We start from the raw sequence: 16492 nt of genomic DNA, 5'->3' as shown, positions 1-16492 counted from the left end.
ATCTCACTTCAACAGCTGTTGAAACTCTACTTTGTTGCTCACACCCTAATATCTGTTATTCAATAAATAAACCATACAATTAAATTCTAGCCTGCAACTTATTCCCAAGTGCTCATTATTTGATGTACACACAATGAAAATCTTTAATTATATCCCAGCTTTAATTATATCCTAATTGGTGCAGTGTATCCATTAGTCTCTATATGTTTATTAGCAAGGCTATGATCAGTACGTTTTTCTAACACACATTGTTTTTCTATTACTTGGTTACTTTTTCTTTGGTCTAGGTTTCTCCAGAGCTTCAGAATGAAGTGCTAATGAGTTTAATGCAGACGGATAAGGATGTTGTTCATTATCTTCTACGCAGGAAGCTGAAGTGCCAATCGTAAGTTTCAGTGAAGATAGTGATGTGATGACTATTAATATCGGAACAGAAGATAAATCTGTTTGGTCTATAACAGTGTTATCAGTGCATTAATATAGTAGATTGACAGGTGTCACATTTATGTTCAAAATAATCGGTGTGAAAATTGTCCAGACTCCCAAAATTATCGTTTTTACCCAGATGTCAATATTTATTTAGCAGCGATAATCTGTTTCTGTTGAGCTGAGAACAGCAATTACATCAGGACCTACATGAAATCATAAATGGATGCGCGCGTGTGTGCGCGCGCGCACACACACACACACACACACACACAATATTATTCCCTAAAGGGGCTAAGGTATACTGAGATCACACTCAGTGTAACTTTGCTATCCAACCTCATTATCAGAATTTCAGCATTCAATGAATATTGATGATAACATTCTTGCAGCATGCATCTATAGGATCCAACATCATTAGTGGCAAGATGCTGATTGACATTACTCCTACACAGCTTAAGGGAAACTGTTGATTGTAACTAGAGATGAAGGCAATTTTAAAGGGTTCAAAGTTTGGGAACAACTATGACAGAGAAATCTGATTTTAAGACAAGGCTCTGAAAGTCTTGGTCATCACTTTGGAAAGAAGGAGCGCATTTTTTTTCTTGAATGAAGCCCTCCAACAAATATCAAGCTAAAGTGGAGGAAGTCACTACCAAGGTGTGAAGGACATCCACAGATTGATGCATAAAGTTTAATGACCTAGAAGTCCCATCTCAAATCCACTTGCTGGTCTAGCCATTTACTCTGTTCTATATAATACATATAGATCACCAAACAATCAATCAGGATTCTTCTCTAGTGTTACTGGATGCCAATTATTCAAACATAGCATGCAGTTGGAGAACAAGCTTACATATAAAGGCTCGGTGGAGTTGAAGGTAGAGAACTTACAAGATTGGTTCAGCTGCCCTCAGATTCAGATTCAACAGTGGCACCATAGAACACAACAGTTCTCTTGCGCATTTTCCATTCACATATCGTACATCCTACACTCTCTTCTAATTTGCAAGTTGTTAGCTGTTTAAGTTTTTGGCTCTAGTTTTCCCTGCCCCTTCACCTGTAGCCAAGTTTGTGAACAATACGAAGATAGGCGGAGGGGCAAACAGAGCTGATGAAGCAGGGAGTCTGCAGAAGGATTTAGACTGATTAGATGAATGGGCAAGGAATTGCTAGCTGGAATATAACGTAGGGATGTCAAAGATCTTGCACTTTGGTAGAAGGAATAAAATGATACACTATTTTCTACAAGCGGAGAAAATTTAGAAATCAGAGGTGCAAAGGGATTTGCTGGCTGAGTCAGTGGTAAGGAAGGCATTCATTTTGAGAGGACGAGCATACAAAAGCGAAGATGTAATGCTATCAATAGTTACAAAGGTTAAACTTTAGTTAAGCCTTTAGTAAGGGTGTCAAAGGCTATGGGAAGAAAGCAGGAGATTGGTTTGAAAGGGATGATAAATCAGCTGTGGTGGTATGGCTGAGCACACTCAATGGACCAAATGGCCTAATTCTCTTCCTATGTCTTATGATTTTATGGTCTTTTGCTCTGCTTTCATTTAGCAAGCAGTGAACAGCCAGTGCAGGAGAATGGGTTGTCCACATGCTATCTCCACAGACAGAGGTCATACGCAATAAGTTATAATCTTATTTGCCGTCATTCTGCCCTCTGTTACTTGTTAGCCAGTTCACTCAGGTTGCTTTTCATACCAAGGTGATATTCTCTAAAGCTTGGCATTCTTGAGAGATACCTTCTCAAGAGCTACCTGTAACCTTCTCAACAGAGGGAGATTACTATGTAGGAGCAGAAATAAGGCAAAGGAATGAGGAGACTAGGTATGGGGTATGCACACACTCCTGATTAGTTTATAAGTGATTGATTTTAAAATATAGCTTAGATCTTACTTGTTCTCATATTCATTAACTTTGGTGGTGAGCATTTATACAGTTACCATCAGAGACAAGTTACCGAGAAATAATTAAAAACATTTATTCCCTTATTAAATGTAGGCATCACCAGCAGCCACCATTTAATAATAACTCCTATTTGTCCTTGAGTGAGAGTGTGATCAGTTTTTTTTTAATGATCTCTTGACAACACCTCAGAGGATGAGGAAGTTATGTTCCACATTATATTTTTCTGGAATCTGTGTTGTTTATACACCCTGCATTGACTCAATCCTTCAAAACTCAAGCTGGAAGTCAGACTTACACGTTTAGGTCAAGGGAAGATTTGGCTAAGTTCATGTCATTCCTTTTCCCTTTGCTTTGTGTTTTGTCTTTTCTCATTCCGGAGAGAGGAATTATTGATAGTGTGATTTCCCATGATGTTGACACCAGAATGGTTTCTTTATTGCTTGAATTTCTCCCCTTTGAATTCTGAAGTTTTATTAAAAGCCATGCAAATGATAGTTCCAATCTCCTTTGATGATTTTGATGTAGAGCCAATGTTTCATGGTTCAAGGATGAATTTTACGATCATAGTCTTGTGCTTAGAGAGAATTTGGGATTTAGAGGCCCTGACTGTTAAAAACATGGTATGTTAGCTTCGTCTGGGCAGAACTTACAGGCCCAATTCTGGATACTTTTGTTAGTATTTGCTACCTGAGAAAAAGAAGTACTTAGCTTGCACAAGTGCCATGGTTTTAATTTTTATACATTAAACTTCTCTGGGAATATTGATAATGGCTGGGGTTACCTGCTTTGTAAAGACACTGTCCAGATGAAGGCAATAGAAAACCATTTCTGTTGAAATATGTCAAGAGGATATGGGTGTGGTCCTTAATGAGTGCTTTACATCAGTATTTATCAAGGAGAAGGATGTGGAGGATAGGGAGATCAGTACAGAGTGTATTGATATGCCAGGGCATTTTGAGGTAAAATAGGAGTTAGTGTTGGGTGTCTTAAAGAGCATTAAGGAGTACAAGTCCCCAGAGCCTGAAGGGATACACCCCAGATTATTGAAAGAGGCAAGAGAAAAGATTGCTGGGGCCTTGACCAATATCTTCATGTCTTCTCTGGACACAGGCGAGTTGCTAAAGTTGTTCCATTATTCGAGAAGGAAACAAAGGACAATTCTGAAAACTATAGACCAGCGAGTCTCATGTCAATGGTAGGAATGTTATTGGAGAGAATTTTTAGGGATAGAGTTTATGTGTATTTGTAAAACCATGGCCTAATTAGGGAGAGCCAGCATGGCTTTATATGGGGCAAGTCTTGTCTTACTAAATTGATTTATTTTTTGATGAGGTAACAAAGATGATTGATGAAGGTAAAACGGCAGATGTTGTCTACATAGGTTTTACAGGGTCCCTCATGGGAGGTCCATCCAGAAGATTAAGATGCATGGGATCAGTGATGAATTAGCAGATTGGATTCAGAACTGGCTTGTCCTAAAAAGACTAGGGCTAATAGTCAAAGGAACTTATCCTAGCTGGAAGTCTGTGATTAATGGTATTCCACAGGGATCTGTACTGGGACTTCTCCTGTTTGTGATGTATATAAATGACCTGGATGAAAATCTAGATGGATGGATTAGTAAGTCTGCAGAAAATATGAAGGTTGATGGTATTGTGGATAGCATAGAAGACTGGCAGAGAATACAACATGATATGGATCAGATGCAGATATGGGCAGAGAAATGGCAGAGGAGTTTAACTGGGAAATATGTGAAGTATTGCATCTTGGTAGGTTAAATGCAAAGAGACAGTACACCGTTAAAGGTAAGATCCGTAAAAATGTTAATGAGCAGAAGGATATAGGGGTCTAAGTTCATAGCTCCCTGAAAGTGGTTACGCAGGTTGACAGGGTGGTTAAGAAGCCATATGACATGTTTGCCTTTATTAGTCGAGGCATCGAGTTCAAAGGTCAGGACACGTGTGATATATGGAATCTCTTTATTGCTGCTGAGGTTGAGGTTTCCATAGTCAACCCCCTGAAGATTTCAGGATGGGACTATAGTCAGGACAATGCGTCCATTAAAACTTGTTGGAAAGCACACTTCGGAAAACTCCTGAACAAGGTACTGAATAATCACTTAAAGCATCATTAACAAATCAGTCCCTGGAAAGCTCTCCGGCTGTAGTTTGATTGCAGCATATGGTAGATCTCAATTACCATCCTCTTGCTGAAGTGATATCCCCTCACATATTGCTCTGTGCAGAAGAGAACCACTTGCGGAATAAATGTGGGGAGCTGGTCAAGGCATCCTCCTGCCTCTTCTACCAGGGCACCCTCTTCCACAGGTCCATTCATACTCCACACTCTCAAGTTGAGGGCCTGTGGCCACCAACACAACTATGTTTGACAGGATAGGCAAGGGATATGGCTGCTGGTATAATCTGAACCTTGTCCATTTTACTCACTTTTAAAAGCTTTCACCCTTATTGATATTTGCAGTTACCACAATTCTCTCTAATTAGCTTTACTTCTAGGTAATCACTTGTGAAAATAAAAAAAACATGGTGGCTACCTTTTAGCTCATTCACCTCAGTCTAATTTGGAGTGAATTCAGCATTGCATGACGAATAAAGAGTCTGTCTTGTGCCCGTGCGAGTGACATGTACTGGTCATTTTTTGAGCAGGAGTAAGACTCAGTGAAAATGTGTGCATATGATATGTTCAGCAGATTGGAAGCAATCAGCATAAGTGGCACGAAAAATAACTCAGTGCAGAGCCAGACTTGTAGTATAAATCTTTCTATGGTTTTTCATTCTGTTCTGATTCCTTATAACTTGGATAAATATAGAGTAATAAGTATAACATTATACTGCTACATAAGGAAACCAAGATACTGGCATGCGGACTTCTGAAACCAATTAATCTGGGTATAAACTAGACATGTTTGCTTTTTGTCATAGATTGGGCAACTGGACATGATCTTTTTCAAATAATGTTACATTCCTCAATTTATACAGGGATTTAGATCAAGGAAATGAAGCATTTGTGATGGCAGAACATCCCTGTGCAAAATCTGCATGTGGCCTCTGCTCCCAGAGCAGCAATACCACACCAATGAATATCTCACCCAGCTTCTGCGAAAGTCTCTCTCTGCAGGATCAGAGGAAGAAGTGTTCGGATTCTGAGTTGTATAAAGTACCAGGAGCATTGGCATTCATTAGACATGCACATCCCGATGATGGAAAGGTCTTCCCTCCCCGATTACTAAAAAGTAAGAGATCTGTTTGAGTTGTAATAGAAATTATTCATGAAAATAAATTTAAATCTGCAATTAAAAAAGCATTAGATTTACAAAAAAGCTTACACCGCCACCCTGAACTTGACTCATTTTCTTGGATTATTTTTAATTAACAGTTTCCCTTTACTAACATAAAAAGAAAGTAATGCTTTGCTATAGAGAATCTAGTGCACACTATAAAAGGTGATTATCCAGATAGGCAGTGTAAATGAGCTTTTTAAATGCTTTCATTCCGACATGGAGAAGGCCTACTAGGAGAGGGTATTGATGTTTAGCAGGCTGCTCCTGTTAATGGACCAGCATGTATCATTACCTCTCTTTTCGTTTTGCCGGAAATGCTTCAATGAGAGGATTCTCCCATCTATTTTGAGGTTGACGCTCTTCATTTCTTTCAGCAGGTTTCCACTGTCCCCAGTCCCCATACTCTTCCACAGTCACCATTCATGACCAGAACCTTTATTTATTTTCTCTGCCAACTGCTTTACTTTGTGGCTCTGTCACATTTGTCCTTTTTCCAAGCATAAGTTACCTTTTCCACATTCTTCATCTTGAGAAGTTTCATTGATTTGGACTTGTGGAATATCCATAAGCTTCTTCCCATTCACATGCTGATATTCCTTTTGCTATCTCCCTTTTCCAATCTCAGATACTCTGGCTCCACATTTCCTTGAGCAGCCAGAGTTCTCACCACCATCTAACTAATCCGTGGACACATGGACACACCCAAATGTCAAATTTCTAATGGCCCTAGGACAAAACTTTCACTTCCATTCTTAAAACCTGAAAATAATTTTTCTCTAACACTACCAAAAGTGAGAGTTAATACCGTTAAATGCCATGCTCACTTCACCTTGCTTGCAAGCTTTAAAACATTCTCCTAATATTCTAAGAACCCACCATCACTACTCTAGTACTCCTTGCATCTCCGGTCCAAGTCTGCTAGTGCACAATCTATGCACATTATGCTTGAAGTTTCATTCCCTGAAATATGCAAGTGCCTTACAGTATATAGTCCTCTTTTCAGACAACTTTACACATAAATGCTTCACAGTACTATTAATTAAGGATACATTTTCCAATATAAGAAATAAGATTCTCCTATTATTTGAATGTCCTGTGGGGCCATACAGAATATCATGCAATGACATGATGATTTGCTATCTAAAGAAGCATAGCTTTCATTGATTAACATTAAGAACATAAGTAACGTAAACAACATTAACATTTGCTTTCCAGTTTATTTCCTTCTTCCTGTTGATTGGGCTGTTAAATTATTTATTGAGCTACAACATGAACTAGGCCCTTACACAAACAAGAGAAAATCTGCAGGTGCTAGAAATCCAAGCAACATACACAAAATGCTGGAGGAAATGAGTTCCTCCAACATTTTGTGTGCGTTGTGTGGAATAGTCCCCTCCAGCCCCTGATTTAACCCCATCCTAATCATGGGACAATTTACAATGACCAATTAAACTACCAACTGCCGAAGGAAACCGTGGCACCTGGTGAAAACCCAATGCGTTCAACGAGGAGGATGAACAGACTCCTTAAAGATGACATTGGAAATTAACTCCAAACTCCAGCACCCTGAGCTGCAATAGCATTGTGCTAACTGCTACACCTCCATGGCCACCCCAATCGTAAATTTAAAAATCGTAAAAAAAGATTAATAATATCTGTAACTGATGCATCTCCACATCGAGTACTGAAAAAAATCTGGAATTCTGAGTGTTTATTCAACCAAGAATTTTCAACAAATTGTGGCAAATGCCCAGTAAACAAAGATCACAGCACATTTTTCACCAATATTATTTAAATTGCAGGTGACATTACAACCTTGGCTCTCATCAAATCCTAGAAAATCTTTGTCCTGTAAATTGGGCTGCACATTCAGAACTGGAAGGATTAGAATACTTCCTGCTGGAGTAAATCTCTTTTCAGACAAAAAAAAAGTGAAAAAAGCATTGTTGTGTAGCATCCTGAGAAAGGTATCTGGTCTTTCACAAATGCATATTGTCACCGTGCTGTTCCTCTGCCTTCAGGAAAGAATCAGACCCTGTAGACTGGTTGGACAAAGTGGGAATATCCTTTCTACCTCAATAGCAGGAGATATCATGCACTTTCAGAGCACAATCATATTAGATTAGATTCAATTAGATTCAACTTTATTGTCATCATGCCAAGTACAGATACAAAGCCAATGAAATGCATTTAGTATCTGACCAGAAATGCAAAGAATAGTGTTATTTACAAAATAACTGTGAATAAAAGAAGTGCTACAGCACACAAATATAAAAGTACTGAGACAGTACAATACAGATGCAATACTGCTTAGCGCTGTGATGAGAGGTTCAGCAGTGTCACAGCCTCAGGGAAGAAGCTCTTCCTGTGCCTGCTGGTGCAGTAGTGGAGGCTCCTGTAGCGCCTACCTGATGGGAGGAGAGTAAAAAGTCCATGGTTAGGGTGAGATGCATCCTTGATAATGCTTTTCGCCCTGCCCAGGCAGTGTTTATGGTAGATGTTCTCAATGGCGGGCAATTGGGTGCCGATAATCCACTGGGCAGTTTTCACCACACGCTGGAGTGCTTTGCGGAGGGAAAATAGAAAGAAATCTTTGACATATTGAGCAAAGAAAACAATCCCTTTTATTCAGCCTCCACAGTAATTGCACCTATGGCAGGAAATAATATGATTTAATGCATAACATTATGTACAGTAAATGCATTTTTTGTGTTTTGTGGTCCAGTTGTCAAGACAACACCTTCAAAGAAACCTGCCCCTAGAGATACTGTAATCTCTGAGGTCGTCATGTGTCATTCCATCTGTGATGTGGTTGTGTTAGCTAAATATACTGTTGTATCAAATAATTCTCAGAAAATAAATTATAATCAGAGAAGTATAACTTTTAGCAAATATTTTACACATTTTCCAGAGGGAAAATTTGACATACTTTAGAAGAATCTGCGGTATAATTTCTAAAATATATTTAAATGATGGAACTCCAATAAATACTGAATATATAAAATGAGTTCCTTTTATCCAGTAGGATTTCTAACACTAATTATGACTTGATATTCCAGCAAAAAAAAATCATTTTGATTTTATTGAATAGTGTGCAACAGTTTCAAGCTGCTTATTGTCTCCTAAATACCAGAATTCTTTATCAATTCAGATGACTTCTCATGATTGTGTGGGGGAAAAAAAAGGCAGAAAAACAGTGAACCTTGCAGAGGAACAGTAAGTCATTGAGTTCTCCCTAAATAATGCAGTTATAAAACAAAAGCTCAAAATTACTGACAGTTTCATCATATAACGACAGTGAGCAAAATGAATTTCATTGTCATTACAAAGCAAAAACCAGGCTAAGATTGCATTCCCACATGCCAGTATCCCTTTCTATTTTAAATCACTCCCCTCCAGAATGTTCGCTTTGGTTACCTAGTTCAGTATTTTCACATGAACATAATTTTCCTCTTATCTATCAGGTTAGTGGCACATTTGAAAACACTTTCAAATATCCTGAGAAATTATTTCTTTCTATGTTCAATATCCATATGTACATTCAGCTTATCCTTCCATCATCTTGACTACTTCACTGCTTTTCTCTCATAAGATTGCTTGCCTGTTAAACATTGGTGGATATTCAAACTTTGTTATCAAACCTGAAGGTTATTGGTATTAGATTTGTGTCAGATAATGAGGAAATCAAGGACATACCACCATAGTAGTGGCATTGCATTTTCCATGCCTTTTTGATGTGATTCTGTACCTAACAGCAATGCAGAATTCTGATGCCATCTGAACTTCATCAGTACAAGGAAAAGGACCCTCATCTTCTACTGGATACAACTAAACCAAAAAATACCATTCTACCAGCATTAACCACAAGGCACGAATAGATCAAGGGCCAGAGGTGTCATGTTCAGAAAGTCTTGCATCAAGTTTATCAAATTGTTATGAAGAAGGCAGCACTTCAAAGGTATTCTCAGCCTACAGTGAAAATCCAATGCATAACTTACACTAAATATATTATATGATACCTGATGAGCCCCAGTATGCTGCCACAAACATTCCCCATGTTTGCTGATGTCATTGAATACCTTACTGAATATCTACTATATATACATTCCCATTCAATAAATAAGCAGTGCTCCATTTCTACAATTCAGTTCTGCTATCTTCAGCTAAAATAAATTTTGGAAGTCGAAGATATTGTTCATTTGGTACATACAACTGAGGACAACAAGTTTGGCAGTTGGTGTGCAGCTTTGTCCAATGGCTTCACAGGATTCCCGTGGCCATTTGCTTGGTGAGGGAGAGGTCTTAAACATGAAGTATTTGCATGCAAGTGGCTTACTGATACTGCCAGCTGTGGGGAGGCATTCATCTCCTGTCAAAACAGGCACTCCCACTCAATCCATCTTTGCAAGAAGGTCTGCAATGCATAACAAGTAAACTTAGCTTCTATCATTGTGTTGCTCCCCAGTGGTAGACTTCCTATATTTTGTCAGTTTCCAAAATAAAACTACTATTAAATTTTCATACTGATTTACAACTAATTATAGTTTGTGTTTCTTCCTTTTCAATGGCTCCCTCACAGTAAAATTATTGCAGGCCAGAAACTGAAAAACAGTAAAAAATTGCTGGAATCCAACAATCCTTATCCTAATTTCCCTGCTGGATTCATTACTATTTTGCATTTATGTTTCCTTATTTATAGTACCGTTCACAAGTGGAAATATTTGTACTCCCAAAAGACAGCAAAAACAACAAATTAGTGACCTAATCAGGTCATCAGCCTTCATTCCAACAGATACACTTGATTACTGCTATTTAACTCTGTAATTGATCATTTTCTGGACCTATCATAATTTAAGACATTATCAATCAGCAACTGTTTTAGCAGAGTAAATGGGAGAGTATGTTTCCATTTGTGATGGAATCTATAGATAAGGAATCATTGCTTAAAATAAAGAGTTTCCTATTTAAGATAGAGGTAATGCATTTTTTTTCTCTTTCAAAGGGTTATAAATCTTTGGAATTTTTCTCCTCCAAGGGAGACAGCAGCACAGTTTTGGAAATTTGTTAAGGCAGATATAGATTGACTCTTGATACCTGAGGGGTTGAAAGGTTCCTGTGTGTAGAAATGAATGCAGCGTTACAATCAAATCAGGCATGCACAACAGGCTTGAAGGGTTGAGTGGATTACTCTAGCTCTAAACTCATAATTTCAGCACATAAGGATCAAAAAACTATCAGATGCATAAGCAGAATTTGACCTTTCGGCCCATCGAGTCTGCTCCTCAATTACATCATGGCTGATTTATTATCCCTCTCTACTCCATTCTCCTGCCTTTTCCTTGTAACCTTTGACACACTGACTAATCAAGAGCCTGTCAACCTCCGCTTTAAATATATTCAGTGACTAGGCCTCCACAACTGGCTGTGGCAATGATTTCCACAAATTCTCTGCCTTCTGGCTAAAGAAATTCCTCCTCATCTCCATTCTAAATGGATGTCCCTCTATTCTGAAGCTGTGCCCTCTCGTCCTAGACTCACCCACAATAGAAAACATCCTCCCCACATCCACTCTATCCAGACCTTCCAATGTTCGGTAGGTTTCAAGGAGATCCCCCCTCAGTTTACTAAACTCCAGCAAGTTCAGGCCCAGAGCCATCAAATGCTTTTTATATGATAACCCTTTAATTCCTGGAATCATTTTTGTGAACCTTCTTAGCACCTTCTCCAAAGCCAGCTCATCTTTTCTTAGATAAAGGGCCCAAAACTGCTCACAATACTCTAAATCTCGTCTGACCAATGCCTTGTAAAGCCTCAGCATTACAACCTTGCTGTTATATTATATGTTGCCAGCCCTATCTGGTGGTGAAAAATTAGTATTACAATTACTAACATATTGTGTTTATATGAAGGAAGATCTATAATTATACACTCTGTGTGACAAGGATGATATGAGATCTAATGAGGAAAGACTAATGAGAGATCCTTGGTTTAGTGAGGATAATTCTTATTGCTTTGAGAGTAAAAGGTTTTTGGTCCCCTTCAATTCAGCAAAATCAGCGGGAAATTATTAATTATCTCTTAATTATTTTAGATCTCTGTGAAGAGTCCGGTGAGAGAAGATTCTTCAGTCAGCGAAGAGCATCCCGTTCATATGAAAACCTGACAACATCAGCTCATTCACAACCAGTGGCAGCATCTGTGAAGAAAGCAGAGAGCACAGCATTAATATCGACAAGCAAACCTCCACACGTATCATCAGTTCCCGACTTCCAGCTTGAGCACCACAACAATCACAAGCTTTCAAGTCTGAACTGCATGCGATTATTTGTGAGCAGCACTGAGGAGCTGATGAGCTCAAAAGGTGCAGCTAAACTAAGAAGAGTACGTTCAGATCTTTCTGCAAAATATAAAAGTCACATGATACAACCATATGCTGCTAAGGTGGACTGGGACTCCAAGAGCTTCAGTAAAGCAGCCAGTTCACGTGACAATGAATATTTGAGGAACAAGCAAATGATTGAATCTAGCTTCATTCCCCAGGTATCTGAAAGGTGTGCAGCACTGCCAAATGAAGAATGTCGAGGGGAAATAGAAACTAAAGTGTGGGTGAAAAGGGACACTGGGGATGAATCGCCAAGCAGAGCTCAGAGAAACCAACAGCTGCAGCACGGTAACTTCAGCAGCGATCAGAAAAAAGATTCCCTTCGTGAAACTGCTGTATAGTTTTAGAAAAGACTATTTCCTAGATCAGTTGAAAAGGAGCAACTACAGAGAATGCTGGAAATATTCAGCATGTCAGGCAGCAAATGGGGAGAGAATGATGAAAATTTCAGGCCCATGACACTTTCTTACAATAGGATGTTACTTCAACATATGTAGGAGCAATTCTAAATTTGTTATATCATGTTAATTGTTAATATATATTATTCATTCTGTAAACTGCAGTACTGTGTTAACTGAGCTCCATTTGACCTATTATATTTACTTCTAATGAATTCATTCATCACAAACCCTCCTGATGGATATTTAAATGATATTTGCTGTTCCAATGGCAGTTGCCTCTCTGTGCAGAAACCTAACTTCACCAGAGCTTTAATTTTGTATCTTACGTGCATTATCACTTTATTTAAAGAAAGTGCAAATCATTTTCAGTGCATCATGTGTCACAGCTTTGAATTGCAGACATTTAAAGTAATGCCCAGGATGTTTGGGATTGGAGGAAAGTGAACATCTATATTAATGAAAGGCAGCCCAGCTGTTTCCACTGCTGCTACAATCTGTTTCATCATGGCCTCCAATTCATTTACTTATTTTAGTCTCACAAGGAAAATTTTTCAAGAACTTTTCAACTCATTGAGGGTAAACAAGGAAAACTGAAGTATTTGCATGACTTTGAACTATTATATTGAATTCAAAAACTTCTTTAGTGTTTGTAAATAACACAGTGCCTTGTGTGCACTGACTAGTTCAGTGGCGTGGACTGGGAACATTCTGTTACTCAAGGCCTGAGACTTGAGAACAAGAGATTAGAAGTAGAAGTGGAAGTCTTAGATTTGAAAGTGCCAGGGATTTGAAAACGAGTGGAGGCCCAAGACAGGGAGCAAAGTCTAGTTGTAAGGGAGCAAGTATTCATAGACCTGGTTACAGTTTGTTGGATGTGAAGTTGTAGGAAAGTAAGCATTTGATTGGTAGATATATCTTAGAAACATAGAAACATAGAAAATAGGTGCAGGAGTAGGCCATTCGGCCCTTCGAGCCTGCACCGCCATTTATTATGATCATGGCTGATCATCCAACTCAGAACCCAGCCTTCCCTCCATACCCCCTGACCCCTGTAGCCACAAGGGCCATATCTAACTTCCTTTTAAACATAGCTAATGAACTGGCCTCAACAGTTTGCTGTGGCAGAGAATTCCACAGATTCACCACTCTCTGTGTGAAGAAGTTTTTCCTAACCTCGGTCCTAAAAGGCTTCCCCTCTATCCTCAAACTGTGACCCCTCGTTCTAGACCTCCCCAACATCGGGAACAATCTTCCCGCATCTAGCCTGTCCAATCCCTTTAGGATCTTATACGTTTCAATCAGATCCCCCCTCAATCTTCTAAATTCCAACGAGTACAAGCCCAGTTCATCCAGTCTTTCTTCATATGAAAGACCTGCCATCCCAGGAATCAATCTGATATCTTCCCACTCTCTTCTGTATGGTCAAGAGATTTAAATCAGTGAACATTAGTACAACTAGAGAATACATGTTTAGTTAGTTTGAATTAAATTTATTTACATTTATCAAATTAATTAAATAGAACAGATGGATGACAGGCAATATATTGAAGTTGCGACATATGCGACTTAGTGGACTCCAGTGCTTCATAGTAGCCATATCTGCAGTATATGATAGCTGCTCAAGGAACTTTGGATCAAAGTTGTAGTCGAAGCTTCAGACACAGTGATGCATCAGGAAGGAGGATAGTTACCTGGATGTGGTGTTCTGAAAGGCAGCATACCCCTTAGATTCATACTCTCATACTTAATCAGAGGTCAGGGTCAGGATGATTTGACTATTTATTATTTATGGTGCAACTGTAATGAAAACCAATTTCCCCCAGGATCAATAAAGTATGACTATGACTACAAGAGAGGAATGTAGAAGAATCTCAGTGGAGGTTCATCCCTTATCCTTAACACAAAATAATCTGCAGATGCTGGGGTCAAAGCAACACTCACAACACGCTGGAGGAACTCAGCAGGTCGGGCAGCATCCGTGGAAAAAATCAGTCGACGTTTCAGGCCGGAACCCTTCGTCAGGACCAATCTTTTCCACAGATGCTGCCCGACCTGCTGTGTTCCTCCAGCATGTTGTGAGTGTTCCCTTATCCTTGTCTGACAGGTACAAGGTTTTTGCTTCCTGTTTGGTAGAATATGGAGACTGCAAGGAGGGTCTGCAAACTGTCAAAGCAGTATGACACAGGAGTCATTAAAATAACAGGATGAAAGGGAAATGTAGTTGTAACAGAGGATAGCACAGTTAGAGGAACAGTGTTCACTGCAGCAGGGCTAGAGCATCTCAAGTCTGTGTTGCCTGCGTAGTGCCAGGATGAAGAGCCTCTCTTCTGGGCTAGTAAAGGCATTGACAGAGTTTTAAAGTAAACAGGGTGCAGGAATGGTTCAAATGACAGTGAATTTAATAAGCCAAAAGATATGAGATAAAAGTGACAGGGTAATAAAGCTGAAAATCAAATATAGGAAAGGGTAGGAAATGTAAGAACATGTGTACGGCATTTATTCAAAATAAGTGTAAAAAGTCAGAGCTTGTGGACTTCTATCTGAATGGATATACAACTTATGGATGCCACATATGTAACAAATGAGTTTGATCTTGTACAAAGACATGGTTCGCAATATGACGAGAAAAAGAAACTCAGTATTCCAGATTATTCAATATTGCAAAACAAAATGGGTACAAAGGGAATAGAGAAGGGGTGGAGTGGTTAATAAAGGAAGATATCAGTGCTGCGGTGAGCAGTCATATAGATGCAGTGGTTGATGATGTGGAGTCAGCTTGAGTGAGAAAGGAGTAGCAGAAGGGAAAGAGACACATATAAACTGTACACCTCCAAAAAGGTGCATCCTGATAAGATAAAGCTACACTAGGGATTTAGGCAGATGGGTTCTTGATTAGTAAGGGTATCAAATGTGAATGGGGTTAAGATGGAAAATAAATTATTGTAGTGGACCAAAATGCCTAATTCTGAGCACATGTCTTATGGTCACGATGTCCTCTGCTTAAATAGGGTTAATTGTAAGAGTATAAAGGTAGACCTGCCTAGAATGGAGTAGGAAAATAGACTACAGGAAAGGTTGTTAGATCAGCACTTTTTATATAACTAAACACCTACTTCGTAATGCTCATAAGAAATTTATGTCAATCAAAAAGAGGGACTCAATAAGGTGAAGCAAATCTTGAAACAAAGGTGGTTATGGATATGCTGAATCATTTCTAAGAGCATGTAAAGTAGGAAAAGCAAGTGATAGACAGGAACACTGGTAATTTCTAAGGAACTAGCAGGGAGATACCAGAAAACCAAGAACTCAGAGAACATTGGTTAGAAGAAAAAGAAGGGCACCAAAGTAGCATAGCATTCAGTGTGACACTATTACAGCTGGAGGCGCTCTGGAGATCGGAGTTCATTTCTGGCACTATTCTGCTAGGAGTCTGTACGTCTTCCCCATGGAATGTGTGGGTTTTCACTGGATGCTCCGGTTTCCTTCAGCAATCCAAAGATATGTTGGGTAGGTTAATTGCCACATGATCAAATGAGGGTTAATTGGGTTTGTCAGGGGTTGCTGAGGCAGTGTGGATTGAAGAGCCAGAAGGGCCGACTCCACGTTGTATCACTAAAGAAATAAATAAATATTGAATGGCAGAGCAGGATTGCTAGGCCAGTTGGAGACCCAGGGGGAAGTAATAGACGGGTGAGAGGAGGTAAAAGTCAGGGTGAGAAATAGAGGAAGGACGGGGGAATTAGTTTACTGGAAGAAGAAATCAATATTCATATCATCAGCTTGGAGGCTACCTAGACTGAATATAAGGTGTTGCTCCTCCACTCTGAGGGTGGCCTCGTCTTGGTGCAAAAGGAGGCCATAGACCGACTGTCTGAATGGGAATCTGAATCCTGCTCTTCTTTTCTTCTTTTTTTGAATGACTTTTGAAATGAGGCTTTTTTTGTTATTCCAGGTGTTGATTATTGACATTAACTATGAAATTGTGAACTACAACCCTGCCTTTTCAGTTCTCTCATGTTGATTTAAATTCAAAGCACAATAATCAAATGGGAACCTTTCAATTAGCTT

The 16492-nt window shown here is 39.1% G+C and overlaps 1 protein-coding gene across 5 annotated transcripts in view; it reads left to right on the top strand.

The window, feature by feature from the left end:
• Window positions 1-14397, top strand: part of LOC134353010 (rho GTPase-activating protein 6-like) — a 201673-nt gene extending 187276 nt beyond the window's left edge. For all 5 annotated transcript variants that reach the window (XM_063060785.1, XM_063060786.1, XM_063060784.1 and 2 more), the window contains 3 exons: window positions 288-385; window positions 5340-5593; window positions 11733-14397. In XM_063060785.1, coding sequence (XP_062916855.1) covers window positions 288-385; window positions 5340-5593; window positions 11733-12364 — 984 coding nt within the window. In that variant the 3' untranslated portion in view covers window positions 12365-14397. The remainder of the gene's footprint in view (window positions 1-287; window positions 386-5339; window positions 5594-11732) is intronic.
• The last annotated feature ends 2095 nt before the right edge of the window (window positions 14398-16492 follow it).

Source organism: Mobula hypostoma, chromosome 10 (assembly GCF_963921235.1).
Source record: "Mobula hypostoma chromosome 10, sMobHyp1.1, whole genome shotgun sequence".
NCBI classification, from domain to species: Eukaryota; Metazoa; Chordata; class Chondrichthyes; order Myliobatiformes; family Myliobatidae; genus Mobula; species Mobula hypostoma.
The sequence above is the reverse complement of the archived record's forward strand: the minus strand, read 5'-3'. Positions and strand labels throughout refer to the sequence as shown.